At 35.2% G+C, this 25,561-nt stretch overlaps 1 protein-coding gene across 1 annotated transcript; it reads left to right on the forward strand.

The window, feature by feature from the left end:
* The first annotated feature begins 4,813 nt into the window (after positions 1 to 4,813).
* On the forward strand, positions 4,814 to 7,696 carry Ccdc179 (coiled-coil domain containing 179). Its single transcript, XM_077797251.1, has 4 exons — positions 4,814 to 4,858; positions 5,702 to 5,746; positions 7,361 to 7,465; positions 7,577 to 7,696. The coding sequence occupies exons 1-4, from the start codon at positions 4,814 to 4,816 to the stop codon at positions 7,694 to 7,696; spliced, it is 315 nt and encodes a 104-aa protein (XP_077653377.1).
* Positions 7,697 to 25,561: the final 17,865 nt, after the last annotated feature.

Consider the following 25,561-nt stretch of genomic DNA (forward strand, 5'->3'; position numbering starts at 1 on the left):
CCACGCCTGCTATGATTTCCTGTGCCTTGTGATATCTTTCTAGTCCAGGCCAATTTTTATCTATCTTGAATGGCTTATTCTGCTTTGTCCTTTGTGGTAGCAGTCTTATGACCTTAATTCTTATTCATCAAGATTTATGTGGCAGCACCACTAGCCCAGAAGTTCACCTCTGCCAGCTCTGCTTGAATCCAGCATTGATTAAGGACCCAATTTATCCCGTGGTCAAGAAACTCAGAAACCAGAAGCTCTGACATGATTTGTAAAAAGTCCCACTGTTTTAGTCAGCTTTTTCACTGCTGAGACTGAAAAACCAACCAAAACAATTGTAAAGGAGGAAGAGTTTACTTGGGGGCTTACAGTTTCAGAGGTCTCAGTCCATAGACAGCCGGCTCCATTCCTTGGTGCTTGAGGTGAGGCTTCTGCCTTCTTTCTGAGACTTCATCATGGTGGATAAATGTGTCAGAGGGAAGTATCTACAATGATAATCAGGAGGCAGAGAGAGATATCCACTTGCCAGATACAAATATATACCCAAAGCCACACTCCCAATGCCCTACCTCCTCCAGCTGCACCTGCCTTCAGTTATCAATTAATCCCATTGGGTGATTAATTCACTAATTGGATTAAGGCTTTCATAACCTAATAATTTCTTCTATAATCATTCTTACATTGTTTCACATGTGATATTTACAGAGACACCTTACATCCAAATTATAACATCCAATAAAACAGACATACAATTAAATGCAAATAAATTGTGAAATGTAAAATGGTAATGGATATGTTTTGTTACTCCTAGCATCCTAACTATGGCAACTAATTAATGTTTTCCTTGCAATGACCCAATGACCAAGAGACACATTAAGTGTGGCCCAAACTAAACCACATAGGTGAGCAGGTTCACTTCCAAGTGTTGGGAAGAACAAGTGGGTTCTCATGGAGTAAGGGGAAATATGTGAAATTGGTCCCTATTCATGTCCAGATTATAGATTCATCATAATCATGAGGAAGAAAATTATTGATGCCCTTCTTTTATGTAATTCAGTTTTAAAAGGCAGTATTCAGATAACTAAATGATGATTTCCAAATGTACGTTCACATCCTAATCCCTGGTACTTATTTTTACCTTATTTGGAAAAGAGCTCTTTGCAGTTGTGATTAAAAGTTAAGGATTTTAAGATGAGATGGTTATTTGGGTTATCTTGATGGGCCTGAATGCCATTATAACTTTCTTTATAATGAGGAAGCATAGACAGAGATTATACAGACACAGAAGAGGTGTTGAGAGAAACAGAATCATAAACTATATTTTATATCTAAAAATGGTCAGTGCACAATTTTGATATTTCCATGCTCAGGAAACTGGTAAACTATAGTAAGGTAAAGCTTATCAACTTGAATAGGGGAGACTTGAAACCATTTTCCAAAATTTATGAAAGAATTCAAGTAGCTTAGGGCATGATGGTTGGTTGGTATGACAATTAAGGTGTTGTCTTTTATCTCTAAGTCTATTTTTCTATAGTCTTTGTAAATCCATGGCTCAGGCTATGCATAGTTTATTTCTCTTCAGAAAAATAAAAGCTGAAAATTTAGTGAACTGAAGTCCTGGTAAAGTAATCCAATAAAGGGCACTGTAGGGAGCTTAGAAGACAGGTGGAGGCAAGAGGATCTTGATAGAACCTCCCCCCCCCCCCAGCTGTAGTACTCCAGCAATAACCCTTCGCCTGGTGGTAGCAAGTGTCTCCAGGAATAGTTGTTTCCAGTTTCCAAGGACTTTCCACACTACCAGAATTGGTTTTATTGCTCCTCCTATCATGCCTGCATATGCCAGATAGTTTTCCCTTGTAAGAAGCCTCTCAGTTCTGAAAGATTCCCCCAAGCTTCACCAGCTCAGCTTGGTATATTAGTGGTCTGATCCCTAACTTATGAGACTCTTCCTCCAAACATCTATATCATGATAATACTAGCTTCTTCCTCCAGGCTTAGCATCACGTAGGAGAGGATGAGTTTACTTGAGAGGACTTTGAGGATATAATTAGTACTAGTGGATGGAAGTAACAGAATAGCATATTTTATATCAATATGTCTTAGTAGGTTTCATTAATCAGAAGTGTCAAAAAATTGAACAGGCTGGAGCGAATTTCCTATCCATTGATTAAGTAGAAGAACATAAACTGGACAACCATTAAGTTAAAATTTTGCTGAGAGAATCCAAAGTTTCAAGTGGAATATCAGGGTGGGTGATACATGAAGTCCTTTCCATTCCAAAGATTTTATAATGTAATGACAGTAAAATATAATTACAACTATTATTATTGAATAACTGTTAGCAAGCAGGAACTAGATCCAACTCCTTACTTACATTATCGCTATTGTTTTTAGCAACATAAGTTATTATTATTATTAACAGCCCTATGTTATTAAATTTTAACATTTCCACTGTGGAAAAAGTATTTGGAACTCATGCAAGATAATTAATTGGCCAGGTTCACTAAAGTTTTCAAGTGGTTAAGATGGAATTCGGACTTTTGTGGGTGCCACTGCATGATACCTAATGAGTTTGAAACATAATTCTGAAATATTATCTTATGGCTGCCTGCAGGTACCAGATTCCAACTAAACATTGTTTTATTTCAGTTGAGCCACCTTAGTTTCTTTCTTTCTTTTTTTCTTTCTTGTTTTTTTGTACAAAGAAAGGGAGGAAGAAAGGCAATGAGAAGTGATGAGTGTAAAGTGATGTGCAATAGTTACCTATTCAGCAAACCCTTGATTCTGAACCATACTCCCTGTCATCTGGGTATGCTGCTGCTTGAGCCAGGAATGTTCTTTCATAGTCTGCAGGGCAAACTGACCACTCCACTATCAAGACTTCTTGGACTCATCTTCAGAAAGAACTAGCGGCTTCTAAATGTCTGCAAGACATGTGTCAATTATTGAGGATCACATTGTACTGGTTTACCTAAGCTGTTCCTAAGTTGTTTAAATTATTGTGAAATAATTTGATTCATTTTTACATTCATAGATCTAACAAGTTATGCAATAGTAATCATCCGAAACATATATTCTTCAGACAATGTGATATGTTAGGAAAATTTTAAGACAATTTCTGATTTGTGAACATTGGCAAGGTTATAAAATTTTTCTAAGCCTTACTGCTCCCAGACAGGGAAGTTTCATAAAGGGAATGGTCAGACACTGCATTCAGGCAAGATTATTTAATTTTTATAAGCCTGAATCATCCAAGAAAATTCTCAGCAATATCTAACACTGTGCAAAAGATATGTAGTAAGAATCGCCCATTGAATTCAGCAGAAAGATTCTTAATGACCTTTTTGAGAGAAATTCCAGTAGAATATTGAGAGTTGAAACAGGTTGCAGAGAGTCACATATTATTAAGCTAAAGAAGAGGAGACAGGAGGTACAGGCAATTCCCATGAATATTTTCTTTGAACAGAAGGCATGAGCAACAGATGCAATTAATTGCTGTTCAAAGTGTTTTCTTGGGCTGGAGATGTGGCTCAAGCGGTAGTGCGCTCGCCTAGCATGCGTGTGGCCCGGGGTTCGATCCTCAGAACCACATACAAAAAACAAAGATGTTGTGTCAAAGTGTTTTCTTTTATCAGCTTAAAGAACAAATTTGAGCAGAAAGTATTTAAATGTATAGAAATAGGACAAAAAAGATAGGCTAATAATAAGAAGGAACAGTGAGAGCTTTGAAGGAAACTCCTGGGAGAAAATGACATGAGAACTAAAATGGAGGCATTTGAGACAAGAGGAGGGGATTCAATACTTTTTTTGATAGGGCTACAGGCAAAAGATAATGTGGACATAGACAAGGTTACAGGCTTACAGGTGGTAAAGAATTGAGGTAGGTTCATTCTGGGATTTAGAAGCAGTTGCTAACATAGTACTGTGTGTGATTCAGAGTGAATGCTTTGGAGGAAGTTTCTGGATTTAAATCCTAGCTCACCTTCTTGCTAACCAGATAACCTTGGTCCTACTTACTAAACATGCCAGTGGCTCATTTCCCAGGTAATAATCATACAATTATCCCCTTGGCTTATCTAGGGAACTGATTAGTTAATATGTATAAATTTATCCAACAATGATGAGCATAATAAGCTCTAAGAGGTCCATTGTAGGATTTTTTTTTTTTTTTACTTCTGCTAAAAGTGACAGAGAGAAACTGGTTTCAGATATGTAATAGAGGAAAGACAGTTTGAAGAGAATGTCACAGAACACAAAAAAGAGCTAATGCAACCTAAAAGAAGTTGTAAGCAGTGCTGAGGGCCTAGTTTGTTGGAGATCAAGGAGAAGTAGAGCAGCCAGCCATCTTCACGTCCCCATCTTTCAGCCTGGTCTAGGCAGGCAGGGAGGAAGAAGGCATAGGCAGTTGAGTTGGTCCAAGTAGAAGCTGTGATGGAAGACAAAGCATTCACAGATAACAGATAGATTGAAGTAATAAAGGAATCTAAGCCAGACATCTTAGGAAAGGAAGGAGACACAACAGAGAAGAAACATAAGAGGACTAGAAAAGATGACAAACTGGCATGGTGTGATTTTCCGAGCAGGGGAGCTAGAATATAAAGGATTACAGTAAGCCGGCATTCATCCTTCTGAGACACTCCATGGACATCAAGGGGCCTTGCCTTCCTGGCGGTGGGACAGAGGGAAAGGGTGGGGCTAACATGGCCACAATAAAGAGAATTGTGATGGAACCAGGTGGGGCTGCTCTTGAGGGCCAAGAGTGGACCTACATTTTCTGGGGTCGGGTTAGGTACTGGACACTCAGGGTGCCCTATGGCTCTGCAACATGTGTCTGCGTGGTACGGAAGATGATCCTGCCCAAGTCTTCCCTGTGAGTCTTTCGAAGCCCTTGAGCCCCTTTGGCCACCATGCAAGCCGGGGTCTACTGGGACCAATGGTGCTTCCAGCCCCCATACTTGATGAGACATTGGGAAACCTTGGGTGAAAGACAAACTAAATCCAGGTTTGTTAGACCCACCTGGAAGGAAGAGGAGAAGCACCACCTAGCCCCTGCTAGGGGTCAGCCCAGTTCCATGGACTGCTGACTGAGCCACTGACTCCGCCTGGGAGGTGGGGTGGGAATGACAGACACAGGCCCTAAATGAGGGCTTCAGTATTGAAATGCAGAGTAGATTATTTTGGGAACTTATGGTTAAAAAATTGGATCAAAGTGGGAGGGGTTTTGAAGGGAGGATTTAGGAGGAGGGGCAACTTCAGAAACCAACAGCAAGTTCCCTAGGTGGCACCACTTCAATCGTCCTAGCTTTGCCTGGCTTTAGAATCCAGAGTAAAGGCCAGATCCCTCAGCCAAGAGCAGTGTGGCACCACTGAAATCAGGTAGCAGCAGAAACATACATGATTTTTAAAAAGTTTTTGAAAATGTTTCTCCTCCAAAATAAATCTCAGCAATCTACCTGTGCCCTGTGATATAGTTCCTAGCTGGTTCTTTTTTTTCATAATACCACGTCCATCCTCCCTACGCTTATTTTTATCTTAGATTGTTTTTATTCTTTTGCCCCTTGTGGTGGAGGTGATATTCATTAATTCATTACTATTCATTAATACTACATAAATAAAACCTAGTGGCCGAGGCTTCCTGTTGTGATAACTGATTTCTCTGCTTTTTCCTGACTTTTGGGTGCTTCTGTGTGTTTTAATTTTACATATTATACAGGAAGGACCAAGAAAGCATCACCCTTCAGATGTCACCGCCAGGCAGGTAATGATTACATAAACTAAAATTATGGTTGTTTCAATGCTGCTTTTAGCTTAATCCTTTATGTGGGGTGATCCATAACATTGTAGGATTTGTATTAACTAGAGGCTAAGGAAATACCTTTCTTCAGACTCTGCAATCTTTAGACTATTATTGAAATGGTTTCAACTAGGGTAATCTAAATGGCTTATAGTGTAATTTTTAATGTAACGTTTGATACATAGGTCAAAGGTAGGTAGCATATATAATTGATAAAATAGATTAATAAAACATACCTTTAACTTATGGCGTAATTATCCTTGTGTCTCTCTAGGAACTGCCTCCCTATATTGCTCACCTGTATCTCTGTCTTGAATTTTATTTTTATCTATTTCTTCCTTTTAACAATTTGTCCCATGTATATAGTGTTGCTTCTTCTTGGTTTTAAATTTTGTAAATACAGAATCAAATAAAATTCAATGTCTGAGTCTCTTCTCCACATTGTGCCCTAAGGTAAGTCTATATTGCAGTATGTAGCCATCATGCCTTTCTTTTCAATTGTTTAGAATTTCATATAAGAAAATATCACAACTTTCTTCCTCTTGTGAGGCATCTCCTCCTGGATGTTAAAGAGCCAGCTCCTATAATGGACAGTACTACTGTGAACATTTGAGTGCATGTCTTTTTGCCCTTTGGACAAAAACTTCATTCACTTGCTTATTTAATGCAGGATTGAAATGGCTGGATGATAGGGAAAGGAAATCTGTCATTGTTTTAAAATAATGGCGCATTGGTTACAAAGAAATTATACTAATTCACAACCCCACTGGCTGTGGTTACACAAGTTCTCATTTCCTCATGATCAAATACTATGTTTCATTTATCTTCAAAACATTCCAGTTTAATGCCCTATGTCTATGTTGCTGCTACTTAGAGATGACGTACAATTGTGACATAAAAAAGCCATGTGAAATGCAGTATTTAAGAGGAATAAAGAGTGTACTTGTTTACTTATTTCATAATATATATATATATATATATCACATTAATATATATCATATATATTAAGAAATATACACATATATACATACATATATACACATATATATGCATACATATATATGTGTATGCATATATATGATATATATCATATATATTTAGTCATAATTGTACACAACATTTTTGTTTTATTTATTTATTTTTATTTTTATGTGGTGCTGAGGATCGAATCCAGGGCCTTGCATGTGTTAGGTGAGCACTCTACTACTGAGCCACAACTGTAGCCCCTTGTTTTCTTATTTCTATAACATAAATCCCTCTATTTTAATGAACATTATATTTTAAATACAATTGAACACATATATCCTAAATTGGGGTTAATAGAAATGTGCACAGGCATGAAGTGGGAATTGGGAGTGAATAGTCTCTTTTGAAAGCTCTGCTGATGCTTCAATATGTTTTGTTTACCTATGAACCATACATTTAAAAGAAAGGGGTTTTTCTACTTCTATTAGTTATACAAATCATATGTGTGGATTTATCATTTGTAATGACACAGATGATATTGATATTCCAAAAATAGAATCAGCATGTTTATATTCATATTGAACAGTATTTTTTCTTTTAATTTTCCTAAAGTCTGCAAATAAACGTATTCAGAATATGAAAAGCCTAAGGAAAGAGAAGAAGAAGTTAGAAAAGAAGTTTGCAACGCCTGCTCCAATTCCAGAACCAGGGCTCATAGTAAGTGTCGAGGTGAAACTGAAATTAACAGATACTTAGATGCTATGGACATCCTCATCTTTAACTCATGTAATAGTCACTGTAAATTTTATTTTCCCCCTTTCCTTTAAGAAATTTGTGATTTTGGGGGAAGGTACCTTAAAACTCCTCTTATCAAGCTCTCATTATCTAAATCATCTTTGTGCTTTTATCCTGGAGGTGATGTGGTTTAATGAAGAGTCTGATTTTTGAAAACATGAAACCATGTTGTTCTGGATTCCAGTTCTTGTTTTGCCATGTTAGCAGACTACCCAAGATTCTTCACTTAAATCTTTTGCATTACATTATTTATGAAATAAATTACAATATCTCCTGACAAATAGTTATTTAGCCTATGACTGAGCATTTGAAATATCAAGAATCTCTTCAGACCAGTCACAATTTATTTCATCTTTGCATATCTTTGGCAATGATTTAAAAGGTCTAATACTCAATACGTTTTGTTGTGCCTATGAGTTTTGCAATGTGGTATTGAAGTATATTTCTTGTAGTTAGGCATAAAACCCCCATGACCCTTCTACTTGAAAATCCTTCACATATTCAAGGACAACTATTACTTTCCATCAATTTCAGACCTTTGTTTAGCACAAAAAAAATCCATTTTTTCATCAATTCCTCTTTCAATCTACTATAAAGCCTGGGGCTTTATACAGACAATCATCAGGATCATGTTTGTATTTTGTACAGAAACATTCACTTCTTTTATCAGCTTCATTGAAGTGCAATTGACATATGATAAACTGCACATAAAGACTACTTTTTTATATTTTTGAAATATGTACACTCAAGAAACATTTCCACAACCAAAATAATGAACATATCCATCACACTGAAATTTTTTTCTTATGCCACCATTTTTTAATTAAAAGAGTTTCTTTTTTTTCTAAGGCCATTTAGGTATATAAAAAATTTGAGCAGAGAGTTCCCATATATTTCTTCTCTTCCTCTCACAAATTTCCCTATTATTGAAGTCTTGTTTTACTGTGATTTATTTGTTATGATTGATGAGCTACTATCCTTACTGTTAGCTAAAGCCTATAGTTTATATCAGGATTCATTCTTTATATTGTACAATTATATGGATTTTGACAAATGCATGAAATATCTTGCATCCACCATCACGATTTCACATGCAATAGTTTCTCTGCCCTAGAAATCCCCTGATTCCTTCCCTTAAACCTTTGGCAACCACTGATCTTTACTTTTTCTGTAGTTTTGCCTTTTTGCAGATTGTCATATAATAGATATCATATAGCAAGCCTCTGTCACTTAAAAATGTGCATTTACAGTTTCTTTATATTCTTCATGATTTGATAATCCAGTTCTTTTTATAACTGAAAAAGAATTCCATTTTATGGGTATACCAGAGTTAGTTCATTCATTCATATATGAAAAGACATCTTGGTTGCTTCCATTGTTTTTACCATTTCAAATGAAGCTGCTATAAACATTTATATAAAGGTTTTTGCATAGTTGTGTTTTCAAATCATGTAGACAAATACCTGAGATTTATTTTGCTGGATCATGTTGCAAGACTGCATTTAGCTTTATAGGAAATTGACAAGTTGTCTTATAAGTTCAATGCATCACTTTGCATTAGTGGTCAGCAACAAATGAAAGTTTCTGCTGCACAAATTTTTACTAACTTTGTTTATTTTTCCATGTTTGATTTTGGACATTCTCATATCTATATAGAGGTATCCTATTATTGTTTTAGTTTTCAACTCCCTGATTATGGGATGTTGATCATATTTTCATATGCTTTTTTTTCAACTGTATAATTTCTTTGGTGATGAGGTACCCTTTCCAATGTTTTAGCCATTTTTTAGTTGGGTTATGTATTTTCTTGGTCTTGAATTTTAACAGTTTTTTAGTATTTTTGGGATATCATTTTTTTATCAGTTACGTGTTCTGCAAATATTTCTCATAGTCTATGACATAATTTTATTTTCCTTCTTTTAACATTATTTTCCTTGATCAAAACTTTTCTTTTCAAATGATAGTTCCATTCCCAGTTTTCCAAGGAATTTCCATACTGATTTACATATTGACTGCATGAATTTGCAGTCCCACCAGCAATGTATGAGTGTGCCTTCCCCTCACATCCTTGCCAACACTTATTGTTGTCTTCATAATAGCTGCCATTCTCACAGAAGATGAAATCTTAGTTTTGATTTGCAATTCTCTAATTGCTAGAGGTGATGAACATTTTTTCATATATTTGTTGACTGATTGTATACCTCTTCTGAGAAGTGTCTCTTCAGGTCCTTGGCCAATTTATTGATTGGCTTATTTGTTGTTTTGATGTTTAGTTTTTTGAGTTTTTTTATATGCCCTAGAGATTACTGCCTGATCTGATGTATGAGGGGTAAAAATTTGCTCCCAAGATACAGCCCCTCTGTTCACCTCACAGATTATTTCTTTTGCCGAGAAGAAACTTTTTAGTTTGAATCCATCTCATTTATTGATACTTGATTTTAATTCTTGTGCTATCGGAGTCTTATTAAGGAAGTTGAGGCCTAATCAGACATGGTTACTTTTTCTTCTAGAGGGTCTCTGGTTTAATTCCTAGGTCCTTGACCCACTTTGAGTTGAGTTTTGTGCATGGTGAGAGAAAGAGGTTTAATTTCATTTTATTGAATATGGATTTTCAGTTTTCCCAGCACCATTTTCTGAAGAGGCTATCTTTTCTCCAATGTATGTTTTTGGTGCCTTTGTCTAATATAATTGTAATTTTGTGGGTTAGTCTCTGTGTCCTCTATTCTGTACCATTGGTCTACCAGTCTGTTTTGGTGCCAGTACCATGCTGTTTTTGTTACTATTGCTCTATAGTATTGTTTAAGGTCTGGTATAGCAATGCCACCTGCTTCACTCTTCCAGCTAAAGATTGCTTTAGCTATTCTCTTTTTTTTTCCAGATGAATTTCATGATAGCTTTTTCTATTTCTATGAGGAATGCCATTGGGATTTTATCAGAATTGCACTAAATCTGAATAGTGCTTTTGGTAGTATGGTCATTTTGATAATATTAATTCTGCCTATTCAAGAGCAAGGTCTTTCCATCTTCTAAGGTCTTCTTTGATTTCTTTCTTTATCCCTCTCCTAGATCTATACCTAAAGAACTTAAAAATAGCATACTACAGGGACACAGTCACATCAACGTTTATAGCAGCACAATTCACAATAGCTAAACTGTGGAAACAACCTAGATACCCTTCAGTAGATGAATGGTTAAAAAATGTGGCATATATACACCTGGAATATTACTCAGCAATAAAAGAGAATAAAATCATGTTATTTGCAGGTAAATGGATGCAGTTGGAGAAAACAATGCTAAGTGAAGTTAGCCAATCCCCAAAAAACAAATGCCTAATGTTTTCTCTGATATAAGCAGTCTGATTTATAGTGGTGTGGGGAGGGGGAGCATTGGAGGAATAGATAGGGAAGAGGGGTGGGAGGGGAAGGGAAGGGCGCAGGGTGTTAGAAATGATGGTGGAATGTGATGAACATCATTATCCAAAGGACATGTGGTGTGAATATACTTTATATACAACCAGAATTATGAAAAATGTGTTCTATATGTGTAATATGAATTGTAATGCATTCTGCTGTCATATATAAAAAATCAATTAAAAAACTTTTCATTTTTAATGATGTTCAACTTCTCAGTCACTTGTTTCATGGATCATGCTTTCTCTTATGCACTTGAAAACTTATTGCCAAATCCAAGGACACATAGATTTTCTCCTGTGTTATCTTCTAGAAGTTTTAAATTTCTATATTTTACATGTAAGTCTGTGATCCATTTTGAGTTACTTATTGAAAGATTTAAGATCAGTTCCTAGATTCATATTTTTGCATGTAGCTATCAAATTCTAGCAAAATTATTCATTCTCTATTCTGTTGCCTTTCTTCCTTAGTCAAAGATCTGACAATGTATTTGTGTGGTCTATTTCTTGTCTTTTCTGTTCCATTGAATTTAATTCTTTTGCCTGTATAACATTATCTTAATATCTATAAATTTAGAGTGCCAATTCAAGTACTATTTTGATAATATTAATTCTGCCTATTCAAGAGCAAGGTCTTTCCATCTTCTAAGGTCTTCTTTGATTTCTTTCTTTATCCCTCTCCCAGATCTATACCCAAAGTACTTAAAAGGACTTTTTTTTCCATCTCTTTCAATGTTGTGTTGGCTATTCTGGCTCTTTTTCTTTTCTGTGCAAACTTTAAAATTAGTTTATTCATATAAATAAAAGTAACTTTCTAGAATTCTGATTGGTATTGTGTTGGATCCATAGATCATTTTCTATGGACCAGACCTCTTACCTAATGCTTTTACTACATATATCATCTCTTACTTTAAATCAAACTCTCAGTGCTTCTCAAATGAGATCAAAGATCAATTTTGTTTGATACTTTTTTTGGCTTTGTTTTATTTTGAAGTAATTGTGGACTAATAATATTGTTACATAAAATAAAAATGCTATAGCAGGACCAAATTGTCGTAAAGAAACCTAAATGGTTACTATAGATTTTTCTACCAACATTGGTCTAGAAGAGGTAATAAATATAAGACTTATACCAGAATCTGGAGCACATAATAATACTACTTTAAGTTTTACTTGTTCTTCTTTTACCTTTTTTCTCTTATATCTTTTGCAAATTATATATATGAGGAGCATCATTACTAATACCCTCCTCTCATGATTTATGATTAAATTGGCCTTTGACTAAGTCAATGGTTTGGGTAGAAAATGAAGGCTCATATTCATATAAGTATTGACAAATAGGCTGTGCACAAAACAGAGAATGTATGGTGTATGATACAGCTAGAACACCAAAATGTGAAAGCAAATTTCAAAAAATGGTTTTATCTTGTTTATTTAGTCTGTTACAAATATTTCCTAATTATGTTGCTAATTATATGTATCCATGGTTATTAAAATTATCCTGAAATATTATGTTTATAAGCCTGTGAAACTGATAATGTACATATCTTTTAATTTTCACTTATTTCATTTTTCATGTTGCTCATATCATTGTGAGTCATTTCAAGACTTAATGACTCCTAACAGATGCCTACAATATGTTCTATTTTTCCAGTCACTCACAGACAACTTGAGAAAGAAAATCCCTGTGTTTAACATTTATGACATATCCATTTTGTTCAAAAATGACTTTGATCTTTTTTTTTAACTGATACATATTGGGTTTTAGAAATTATTTCTGTTTGGGTTATTTGTTGTTTGACTCACATGGAATTTTTTTAATATCATATTCTTCTCCAGGTAAGATTTATTTGATAATATTTTTCATGTTTGGCTTCTATTTGAATGTGACCTTACATTAATTTAGAATAACATTTCTAGCTATTGAGAATTGTTATATGCAATACTATTTACATAAAATATTTCACCCTCAGAGTTTTCCCAGATAATTTTTAGTTTGCATCAGCACTTTTTTTACATCAATTTTAATTGAATTTATTTTTCTTTGTGTATTTTAATTTTGTGTAGTGGTGACCTTGATAAACCTGGAGTCTACAGGGAAGAAACCATGTTCCAGTCGAAACGTATGCATTTTTAACATCAAGTGGCATATCAGGATTTGACTTCATTTGAATAATAAGAGACAGTATTCTGTCATTTCTGCAAAATAAACACAGAACATGCAGTTAATGGCCAAGCTGCAGGCTCTTGAATTTAGCATATTGCACCCCCACTTTCCTTTTGTTTTTTTTTTTCTTTTTTTTTTGAAAAATTGGAGATTTTCTGCTTTCCAATAATAATAATAATACATAATATATGTAGCCTTTTGAAATATTGTACTCATTTTTATATATTTGCATTCAATATGTTAATTTTGATATTGAGAATTACACTTTAATAACAGAAAGGCTAATTTCTGCTGCATAGTAATAATGACCTGCCTAAACAAATGTTTAAGTGTTTTTAAACAGTCAGATGAATTATTTTTAATATAAATAAAGTCTGTATTGTATGTTGACATAGCAAATAAGATTAAGTAACTACAATCTTTACTTAAGGTAAGATGTGATTCATTTTACTTTTATATATGATAAATAATGATTATATTATGCGTCTTTCTAAAATATTTACTTAAATGGATAAGTAATTTCTAACTTGCAAATGCAAGAGTCACATTTTTTTCCCTAAATTAAATAACTACCAGGGCTGGGAGTATAGCATTCATGAGGCCCTGGATTCAAGCTCTAGCATTGGAAAACAAAAACTACCAAAGATTGGATTGATGTGAACAATATATTTGGTAACTGCCAGAATTTGATAAGTTGCCACATGTACTTTTATAAGGAATTCTATTAAAAATCATGGAAGTAACCCCAATGTGGTCCCACTGTAAGCAAGTAGAGAATAAGAAAAAAATATTAAAAACAATGGTTTTCCAGAAATCAAACACAAGTTAAAGAAAAGAAAAAAAGAAAGACTTGTGATGCTTCAGATAAGACAAATAAGCAAGATGAGATCCATGATTATGGAGGAACATTCTGTATCATGATGCAAGGAAGTTCATAAGCAGAGCACAGCAATTTTCTTCAGTTAAGAATGAGTTATGGGGGCTGGGGTTGTGGCTCAGCAGTAGAGCCCTAGCACGTGCGAGGCCCTGGGTTTGATCCTCAGCACCACATAAAAATAAATAAACAAAATAAAGGTATTGTGTACAACTAAGAAATAAATATTTTTTTAAAAAAGAATGAGTTATGAAACAGAGATAAGAATTCAGATCAGGCATGATATTACACGCCTGTGATCTCAGCAATTTAGGAAGCTGAGGCAGGAAGATCCAAGTTTGATCCTCAAACTTGGATCTCAACAACTTAGTGAGATCCTGTCTCAAAATAAAGGAAAAAAAAAGGCTGAGGATATAGCTCAGTGGTAAAGCAGCTGGGGGCTTAATTCCCAGTACAAAACCAAAAACAAACAAACAAAATTACAGGAAGTCTGGTTTAGCTGAAAGCTATTGGGCTATGGGAAGAAATTCAGATAGTGAAGACTTTGCAGAGACCTTTATAGAACTTCCTATTGTTTGTACTGACTCTGCTGAGTGCTAAGCTGCTCCTGCAGTCAAATGGGTTATATTTGTCTCCTCCATAGGTAGGTAGTTAAGGATTGGCTAGTTATAAGGTGAACAACCCCTAGCAATCACTTTACATAGATATTTGAGTATTGACAAGCTAGCCTTCAGAGTCCTTGTTGATCAAGTGAGGCATTTAGCAAGACATCAGTGGACACATGACATAGCAGCAAATCACCCCTATTAGAAATGTATCCTAGGACAGCCTAAGGAAGTTTAACAACTTTAAAATATAGTAGTCTCCCCCTTTCTTCATGGAGATACATTCCAAGATCCTTAGTGGATGCCTGAAACTGTTCTTACTACTGAAATGTATATAAACCATGCCATTTTCTATACATACAAACATGATGAATTTTAATTCATAAATTAAACACAGTGAGAAAATAACAATACCTAATTAGAAAATGGAACATAAAATATACTGTAATAAAAGTTATGTAAATGTAGTTTTTCTCTCTGAGAGTCAAGACAAATGCCCATATTTTCAGACCATGTTTGGCTAGGGATAACTGAAAATGAAAAGTGGAATTTTGAACAAGGAAGATATTCTAGTCAGATTTATCTACAAGTCACTGCCAACCATAACAAAGGCCAACACTTCAAAGGAAGAGTACAAAATCCAGGTACATAATAGACACAATGTCTAGTATCTAATAGAATATTACTAGGCATGCTGAGGTGAAGCAAAATGAGCACATAATGGAGGAAAATCGAGCCATAGAAAACAGAAACTAAAAGACATGGTAGGATTATTAAAAAAAAAAAAAAAACACAAACACCAAAACACAAATTTTAAACAAATTAACTATGTGCAATAGTTTAATGGAAAAAAATGGACCCAAAGAGAGAAATGAAAGACATTAAAAAGAAAAAGGCTGGGCGCTGTGGCATACGCCTGTAATCCCAGCAGCTCAGGAGGCTGAGTGAGAAGGATCATGAGTTCAAAGACAGCCTCAGTAATTTAGCCAGGCCCTAAGCAATGTAGGGAGACTCTGTCTCCTAAATAAAGTATTTTTTAAAAGGCTGGGATGTGAATCAGTGGTTAAAGAGGCCCTGGGTTCAATCCCTGGTACAAAAAAAGGAAGGAAGGAAGGAAGGAAAGAAAGAAAGAAAGAAAGAAAGAAAGAAAGAAAGAAAGAAAGAAAGAAAGAAGGAAGGAAGGAAGGAAGGAAGGAAGGAAGGAAGGAAGGAAGGAAGGAAGGAAGGAAGGAAGGAAGGAAGGAAGGAAAGAAAGAGGGAGGGAGGGAGGGAGGAAAGGGAAGAAGGAAAGAAGGAAGGAAGGAAGGAAATGGAAGTTATAGAACTGAAAAATATCTGAAATTTTCAAATTCTCTAAAAGATATTAACAGAATATTTGATGTAAAACATAGTCAATGAAATTGAAAATTAGCCATAAAAACAATCCAAACTGAAATAAATAAATAAATAAGATAGAGAATAATAATGGGAAAATTATTAGTGTCTCATGACCTATAAGACCATATCAAGTGAAGATAGCTGAATAGGGTGGAATTGGAGTGAAAACCTTTCCAAAACTTTTCCAAATTTGATAAAAACTAAAACTACATATCCAGAAAGCCTAAAGAACATCAGACAAGATAAAGATAAATATTGTCTAAGTACTCCAACCAAAAGATAATGCCAAGAACCACTAATGAATTGAGAGTTTTTTCTACTTACAAGATTAAAGTATTTAGTTTCACAGATGCTGGAAGAAGACAGAGAGTCCACCAGGTGCAGACTAAAGACTTGTCTACTTCTGGCACAGTAGCCAGCAACAAATGCAGGTTCACCTTTGGTCCCTTGTCTTCCCAAGTCCCAAAAGAGTGAGGCCGAAGTGCACAGCCATGGAAGCCCCTATTTTATGTAAGTGGTTGCTGGCAAACCTGCCCAACATTTGCTCTAGAGGGAGAGGTAATATCTGGTAATATCAACATTGAACAAATCTACTCCAGAGGGAGATTCTCATAAGATCTTTATTGTACAAACATTGTTGAAAAGATATTATAGAGGGGGAAGAAAATTGAAACCTTTGGTCAAAAACTATACAGACACAAGAAGGAACCATGGAGGATTTTTCTCCTAACAGGCCAAGATTGTCAGGTTGGAGTAAAAGGAAGAAGAAAAAGGAGGAGGAGGAGGAGGAGGAGGAGGAGGAGGAGGAGGAGGAGGAGGAGGAGGAGGAGAAGGAGGAGGAGGAGGAGGAGGGAAAACAATAACAATAACAAAACCAACTACAAACTCTCCATTGGACACTTTATATATAAACATTGATAGGTTAAAAATAAAAGACTGGAATACTATGTCTTATACAAAGAAAGTTTAAAGTGTTGATAGCACACAAAGTAGTGTAGCAAACATCATATCACACACACACGACACTTGTAATAGTAAAAGGGTCAATTCATCATAAAGACATAATAATTGCATATGCTTCCAATAACAAATCATCAAAACAAGCAAAATCTGACAGAACTCAAACAATCCCACAATTATAATTAAAAACTAAACACTCATTTCCTGGCAATTGATGCAACAACTTGACGTAATTCACATATTTAGAATATTCTACCCAGTATCATCATAAAACATATTAAGTGCACATGAAGCATTAAAATATTCCATCTACTGGACCATAATGTAAGGTGTAGTGAATTTCACAGGATTGAAATAACAGAGTATGGTCTTCAATCTCTTTGAAATCAATGAAGAAATCACATGTCAGAAATTTGGAAGTTGGTAACATTTGTAAATCAAACAAAAAATAATGTATGGGTCAGTCAAAGACGCATCACATTGAAAAGCAGAAAATATTATGTACTAAAAGAAAACACAAAAGTTTTATATTGTTAATATAGCTACAATATTAAAGAAAAAATTAGAGGTGGTCTTGATGAGAAAAAAAAAAACTAAGATGAATGATTTTATCTTCCATGTTATGAAAATGGAGGTGAGGGACCAAATTAATCCCAAGTAAGAAGAAAGAAGGAACTATGGAAATATGACTATAAAAACAAGGAGTTAGAAACAGATAATGGAACAAATAAAACCCAAAAATTGTATTTTAAAGATCAATTAACATTAATAACTATAGGTTGATCAGGACTAAAAGACAAGGTACAAATAACCATTATTGTAGGTATTCTGACCCTGGAAATAGACAGGGAAGTGTCCCCCTGGTGAGCAAACTCCCAGGGAGGTAACTGGTGCCCTGATTGCCAGGATTGGAATGCCCAGCTATTCCCTGCTGAGGCTACTAAGATAACTATGGGGATGTACTACCTGGTTTACATAGTGACATCTTTGAAGGAGAGAAGCTCTGTGTTTGCATTAACTGCAACCTCATCTCAGTCAGCAAGCATTCAGGGTTAAAGGAATACTGGTCAAAGTGTAGTCACTGGTGGTGGGTAACATGTAAATTTTGGGATTAGTAAATATGACAGCAGAGAGGGATAGGCATCCTTTTGTCTGCCATCCTTCTGTTTGTTTGCACCTGCCGTGTGTGTGTGTGTGTGTGTGTGTGTGTGTGTGTGTCTGTCTGTCTGTCTATTCTTTGTGTGCCTCTTCCACAATTCTCCCCGCACAGGTGTTCTTTAACAGCTGGCGTCCAAGGGCAGGAGATCCCTCAAGTCCTCCCAGTCCACAGAGAGTTTGGAACAAGGAAATTAAGACACAGACTCCTAAAGACGTCCAACAGATAACAGGGGAAGGGAGTGGCTCATGCCAGCTAGAGGTGGCCTTGGTCCTTACTTACATCATCTGGATCCCTAATCAGTTGGGCCATGGGAGATTCTTTGTCTGACCTGCTGGGGTGCCACGGAGTGGAATTTTTACTGCTCAGCAAGGTTGGACATATTGTGATAGTGATCTGGCCATCTTGCTGTAGGAGATAGATTTGTCCTGTCCCTGGAATCCAGGATCTGGGATATCGCATTCAAAGGACTGAGAAACAATAGGTGAAATTCTGCATGAGGAACCACATGCCCCCATATCCATTTTGCACGAGTGGTAACCCTGTAGGGACGCTATTGACCTGGCTTCTGCCTCACTGCCTGCCTATTCAGCTCTTTCTGCACCTGTGAAAGAAAGATGCTGTAGTGCTAGCAGCCTTTTTGTCTCCAGCTAGATCCAAGTTAATTGAGTGTTTGCATCAAGCTGCAGAGGAAGGGGAATTTAATGAATTAGCTATCTGTTCCACCGGGTTAAATTTCGCTGGTCAGCAGAGCATAAGCAATTACCTTCTGTTCTATTTAATGAGTTGCAATGTACTGTTTTAGAAAATTAGAAAAATCACTAAAAACAGTAACTCATAAAGCTGCCTTGTTTGCCACTGCCTTAAAACAAACACACACACACACACACACACACACACACACGCACGCACGCGCGCGCGCGCGCGCGCGCGCGCGCCCACTCAAGACAAAAGGAGGAGGAACTAATTTCTCCAGCCCTCTCAGGATCCCATGATGCAAGTGTTTCCAATACAAACAGAGACCTCTCACCTCATTTCACAAATCCTTTCATGCTACTAGAGAGAGCACAAAAATAGATTAGATTACTACTAAAGACATATGCATGAGGTTTCCCAGGACAGGAGCCATAGCTCAGCTTAAAGAGTGTTTATCTCACATAAGAAAGATTCTGGGTTCAATCCTCAGCAACAATCTTTAAATGAAAGGGAAGATAAAAGATTAGACTCTACTGTTACTGGAGCATGTTTGTTAATTACTGAAAGTAGACCTGAATTAACCTTTTGCTTTAATGAGCAGTCAATTATAAGATTATTGGGCACAAATAGTAATGTCATGGCCTTAAGGGGCCACTCCAGTTTAGGGAAAAGAAAACAGAAATAAACAAGTATCCAAAACCTCCCTGTGGCTACCATGCTATGCCCTTTCCAATCCACAACAACTCATTGCTTATGTTCAACCATGTGTGGAAACTGTTACAAGATTTGCAAGATTTAGGGCCGGGGTTGTGGCTCAACAGTAGAGCACTGATCTAGCAAGTGTACCTGATTCAAGGGCTTGGGTTCAGTCCTCAGCACCACATAAAAATAAATAAGTAAAAATAAAGGTATTGTGTCCAACTTCAACTAAAAACATAAATATTAAAAAAAAATATTTGCAAGGTTTAGAACAGAAAAAAGAAAAAAGAAAAAAAGCTACGCTCCAGAAAGAATATAAAGTGCAATACCATGTTCTAAGGAAATAATCTTATAAAAGAATGGTTACAAAAATTTTCCTTACTTTTTAACTTCTGCAAGATTTCTTTTCCTAGCCTTATATTTAAAATGTGAATTACAGCTCTTATATGATTTACTAGGGTTGCAAAAAAACAGTTTGGAAAAAAGAAGAAAAAAGTGTCACTTTTAAATCCAAGCCACTTGGCTGGCTATCTTATCTGTTTTCAGTCAGCTTTCTTAGCTAGCTCCTCCCTCTTCCTAAAATTGCAACACAAAATGGAATGAAAAAAGTAGAAAGATTTCAAATGTGCAAGTTTTCTTTCTTCAAAAAAGTTTTTTTTTTTTTCTTTAAGAATTTTACAGGTTTCCAACTGATTCTTATCTGAGTTAAAGGTATATTCAGACCTGATAAAAAGGTTGATAATACTGTGATATAAGTTTTTTTTTCAGTTTTTTATTTTTATTGATTGATTGATTGATTGATTGCCCAAGACAATACAGTGATCTTGATATATCATACATTTGATTCAAATAGGGTATGAATTCTCATTTTTCCACATGTACAGATTGCAGGATAGTCAATGTAAGTTGATGTTTTTCTGATTAGTCTTGTTTTATCTAATTATCTGTTTTTATGCAAAGGCCAATTTCTCAGAAGTTAAGTCATAAATACATTCAAAGATTTATTTTAATAAATCCTAGGTAGATATAAACATGGCTGTGTTAGGGATACGTCTAGTAACCACAAAGGACACAAATACTAGCTATATGATTTCAATGTCCACCATGGGTTTTTAGATCTTATACCTGATATATCCAATTACACAGATCTGTCTTATGTCTATATATTATATGATTGATATTAAATTGACATTTAGACAAATGAGTGCTCAGTAAAATTTGAAGAATTAAACATATCCAAATAATTTAAAATCAAATAATTACATAACTATATATAGATGTCTTTAAGGTTATGGCTCATGGGTTTTTATAGGTGGCCAAACAATAGTCTTAATTTCTAAAAAATATCTGAGATATATTATTCATAACTTCAAAATTTTTTTCAGCAGAAAAAGGATGATTAATACTATTAATCATGTTTTTCTTATGTTTTTATGTTACAATTAAAATGAGTAAATTAAATTTAGCATAAATGGGATTAGTATTCATAAGTATGGTTTCTTAAATAATTAAATTAAAAATTACAGCTGATGCCAAGCTGATCTCTCCCTTTGTTTTCAGTTGTTAGAGAAATAGGATCTGCCTCTTTTTTTGTTTGAGTCTTCTTTAAAACAAGCTCTACAAAGAATTAATGAAAACAGTGATGGTAGATCGACTTCCTGTATCTAAAATGCCATTATCATTAGTTTTTGTTGGAGAACCTATGCTTTTGCAACAGTTGTTGCTATTCATAATAAGAAATTATATATAATAAAATGGTTATATTCTCTTCAGTTTTCAGGCTTTAATATTTTGCCTTTTATTGATATATATTCTCAATGAATTGCTAATGGTCATATTAAAATTTTATCCTTAACAGGCATGAATATTCATGTTTTATACTTTCTTTATGGGAAAAATTTATATCTCTAATACAGTTAACCCTATTATCAAGTTGTATTAACAAAATTTAAACATTTAAACATGTTAAATTTAAACATGCCTCATGATGGACAATTCTCTTTGTTATGTCAGGTTCCTTAATTATATCCCTTTTCCTTAATTTCTACTGTTCCTCTTATAGATGGAATAATGGTGTATATGGGTGGAGGTAAACAAAGAGGAGTATATCTATTTTTATTAATGGTAAGGACTATTATACCCTACCTCAGATTTCTTCACAGCAAATTGAGTTAGCTACCATTATCCTGATGCTGAAATTGGTTTCTACTATTTTAAGTGTCATTACAAATTCTGAATATATAACTAAGCTTGTGCCTCATATTTCCATGGTTGTGTTAGTGCCTTCCTTTGGATTCCAATTCACTCTCTTTTTTTAACCCTTTAAACTCTTTTCCAGCACTGCCTTATACATCTCCCATCTTCCTTGCTTATGTACACAGCCACAAGATTTCTAAAACTTTGGTGGAGGGTGACACTCGCACAGATGAAACCATGAAGTCCTTTTATCCTTTATTTTCAGATACTGTGGAATCCCATGGATTTTTTCATTAAATTCTTGATCACTAATAAATATGTTTTTCATCTCTTCTTAACAGGCTCATGCTATAGTCAACAACTATTCTCACTGTGTACCCTTTCAGGCTCCTATGTTGAAATTTTTAAATCTAAGGGGGCTACATTCCAATGTACTTTGGTAAATGGATGTTACCCATTTCCCTTCCTTTTCATCCTCACTCCTTTCTTTATGTTTTTATTAATACCCATTCTGGGTTTATTTAAGCTAATGCCCACAGGTCTAAAAAAAGGCATCTTGCTTGCATTTCTCATTTATTGCTTTGTTTTGCCACATTGGGCAAACCTATTCATTTAAAGATGGATAATGCCCCTGCATATACATCTCGTGCCTTTGCACAATTTTGTAATCAATGAAATATAATTTTAAAGCATAAACTTATTCATAATCTTATTGGACAAACTTTGATTAAATGAGCGCATTGTACTCTTAAAACTTGCCTTTTAAAACTAAAACTAAAAAGTGAGAATCTAGCCTCTCATATTAATAATGCTTTAAATATTGTTTTATTTAAAGTTAATGTGCTCAATATGCAATCCAAAGTTAATATTCACAATTAGTTGTCTACTTTGGATAGAAGTTTTATTCCCAAACAGCTATTACTAAATATTTATGTAAAACATAGTGTTTCAGACCCAGGATGACAAGACCCTATGCCTCTGATCACTTGGGAAAAAGGATAGACTGCTACACTTACAGGTCCTGTTTGGACTCGAGGTTGATGCATGAGATCATTATAATTATGAATGGACATCGGGAACTTCTCAACCCAATTCCCAAGTTTTGTTTGATCCTGGATGAGGGGAGTCCCACCAATCAAGAGGACAATGACCACTCTCCTCGAAAGAGAGAAAACATTAAAAGAGGACAAATAAGAAACACTGAAAGAGGATTCCAAGCTTCTTGGCTTCCAGTGTCTTGGGGAGACAAAATCTTTTAACAGCCTCAGCTCAACATCTGTTGACTCAAATGGGGTTAAAATGTACTCTTGAAAACTTACTGCTTTGCTTGCTAAACTCACATAAAACTCTATAAATGTTTTGATTCTTATGGTAATGTTATTCTGCTGTTGTACCCCAGTTGTGGGAAATTTAGTTCAGTCAGACTCCTGGACTTCTAGAACCCATTATAATATCTGGGTTCACTTGGCTGAAATTATTATATACCTGCAAGAATGTTGCATGGTACCCATTGTTGTCTTAACAGATTAACTGTGTTCTTACCATCCTCGAAGGGTTTAATGGGCCACCATCATGCACAACGTATTCATGGAGGTCTATTCCCGTTGATGATATACTGTGATGATTCAGTATATCTTCTCTAAGACAGAATTTGACGCTTTGACATTTTCCTTAGTTGATATCTCTAGACTAGTTGTTGGGGCTTACAAAAGCACTATGAAGCTGGCCTGTGCTATGGTCTAGTATTAATCATAACTCTATGGCCATTAATATGCTTAACAAGGAGCAAAAAACAACACTGTAAAGCCAGTCTTGATAATTGGGTTACTATTGATTATCTGTTGTTGTTACATCATAAAGGATGTCAGGAGTTTAATAATATTTGTTGCTTCAATTTGAGTGATAACAGTAATTCTATTTCAAGGGAGTTAAATTACCTTAAAGATAACCATTAACAAGGTCCAACAAGATGATGGAGGTTTAGACCTGTTGGATTGGATAACTTAGTGGTTACCCAATTTCACCTGGGTCAAACAGTTATTCATAGGTGGATGTTTACTACTTTGGGGATTGTTATGTGCGCTTGCTGCTGTCAATGTCTGCCCTATTTTTTGCCCCCACCAGAATTAAGAAGAAAACAGATATTACTTATCCAGAAGGCCCTAAAAAAAGGCGGGGGCTGTAGGTATTCTGACTGCGGAAATATCAGGAAAGCATTCCTCAATGAATAAACTCCCCGGGGTAACTGGTGCCCTGATTCCCAGGATTGGAATGCCCAGCTATTCCCTGAGGAGACTATTAAGATAACTATGGGGATGCACCACCTGGTTTACATAGTGACATCATTTGAAGGAGAGAAGCTCTGTGTTTGCATTAACCTGGACCTTATCTCAGTTAGCTAGCACTCAGTATTAAAGGAATACTGGTCAAAATATAGTCACTGGTGGTGGGTAATATATAATTTTTGGGGTTATTAAAGATGACAGCAGAGAGGGGTAGGCGTCCTTTTTTTCTGCCATCCTTCTGTCTGTTTGCACCTGCCCTATATGTGTGTCTGTTCTTTATGCACTTCCTCCACAAGTCTCCCCCTACAGGTGTTCTTTAACACATTATTATGAAGGTAAGACAACTTTGAAAAAAAATTCTGCCATTTCAGTTTAAATGTGTGTGTGTGTGTGTGTGTGTGTGTACAACTATCAATGTTTGTATGTGAATTAAATATATCCTGAATTACACACTGAAACTGAATGCCATTGGCAGCTTTTCAGAAGGAGGTTAGAAATTTGTGACTGGCACTAGTATGGCAATATGTAAAAACGTGGATGTGTAACCGATGTGATTCTGCAATCTGTATACGGGGTAAAAATGGGAGTTCATAACCCACTTGAATGAAATGTATGAAATATGATATGTCAAGAGCTTTGTAATGTTTTGAACAACCAATTAAAAAAGGAAAAAAAAAAAGAAATTTGTGACTGGGGTCAAAAAGAGAAATGCATTTTTTTGTGTATTTGTTTTCACTCAATTCTTTATGTAACCATTTGCATTTTTTCAATAAAAAGAAACAAAACAAAAAAAAAAAAAACAAGGTCAAAGTTTTCACCAGATAAGAGTTAAATAGGTAAGGAAGTCCTCACTGAAGACTATTTTATTAAAGGAAAAGAGAAGGCAATTCCCCTGAAAGTAAAGGAAGGGGAGATGTTAAGCACTGAACTGTCTTAGAGGGAAAGGACTGGAAAACATTGAAAGGTTGGTCAACTTGGACCATCTGTTTGCGTTATTGGTACTGATGGAAATCCTACCTTTCCGTAGAGACCAGGAGTTAGGAGTTATCTTTCTTGAATATTGCATTTCAGAGAGAGAACACTCAGGTCCTTGAGAAAGAGAGTTTTGGCTTGTAGAAGTGATAAAAGACTAGGATAAAATTTACATCTTGGAGAGGAAGGGAAAGAAATTACAACTGCAAATTTCTCATGTAAATGGTACAAGAAAATGAAATATAAACTCATTGTTAAAACTGAAGAATTGAAAATACCAAGAATGGCAATAATATGTGATAAGGTTTTAAATGTACCATACCATACAAACACACACACACACACACACACACACACACACACACACAATACATAATACATTCCTAGTTGGAATTTTAGTAATTTAAACTAATGTTATCATTTAACCTAACAATTCTATCTTTATATTTTTCTCATGGAAAATGAAAACATATGTATAAATAAAGAATTTTACAAAAATGTTTATTCCTAATAGCAAAAAATTGGAATCAACCCGTACACACACATCAATAGGCAAATCTGTGGAGAAATAATGGAAAGTGCTTGGAAAATATGTAAAATGTAGAAAGCATTTTTTAATAAT

The sequence above is a fragment of the Urocitellus parryii genome, chromosome 4, assembly GCF_045843805.1.
Source record: "Urocitellus parryii isolate mUroPar1 chromosome 4, mUroPar1.hap1, whole genome shotgun sequence".
NCBI classification, from domain to species: Eukaryota; Metazoa; Chordata; class Mammalia; order Rodentia; family Sciuridae; genus Urocitellus; species Urocitellus parryii.

Bases quoted from the DNA above. Each gene is read 5' to 3' on its own strand.
- Ccdc179 (XM_077797251.1), top strand. From the start codon at position 4,814: ATGTGTCTGCGTGGTACGGAAGATGATCCTGCCCAAGTCTTCCCT. The intron at 4,859-5,701 runs GTGAGTCTTTCG...CATATTATACAG, and splicing joins ATCCTGCCCAAGTCTTCCCT to GAAGGACCAAGAAAGCATCA. The intron at 5,747-7,360 runs GTAATGATTACA...ATTTTCCTAAAG, and splicing joins CAGATGTCACCGCCAGGCAG to TCTGCAAATAAACGTATTCA.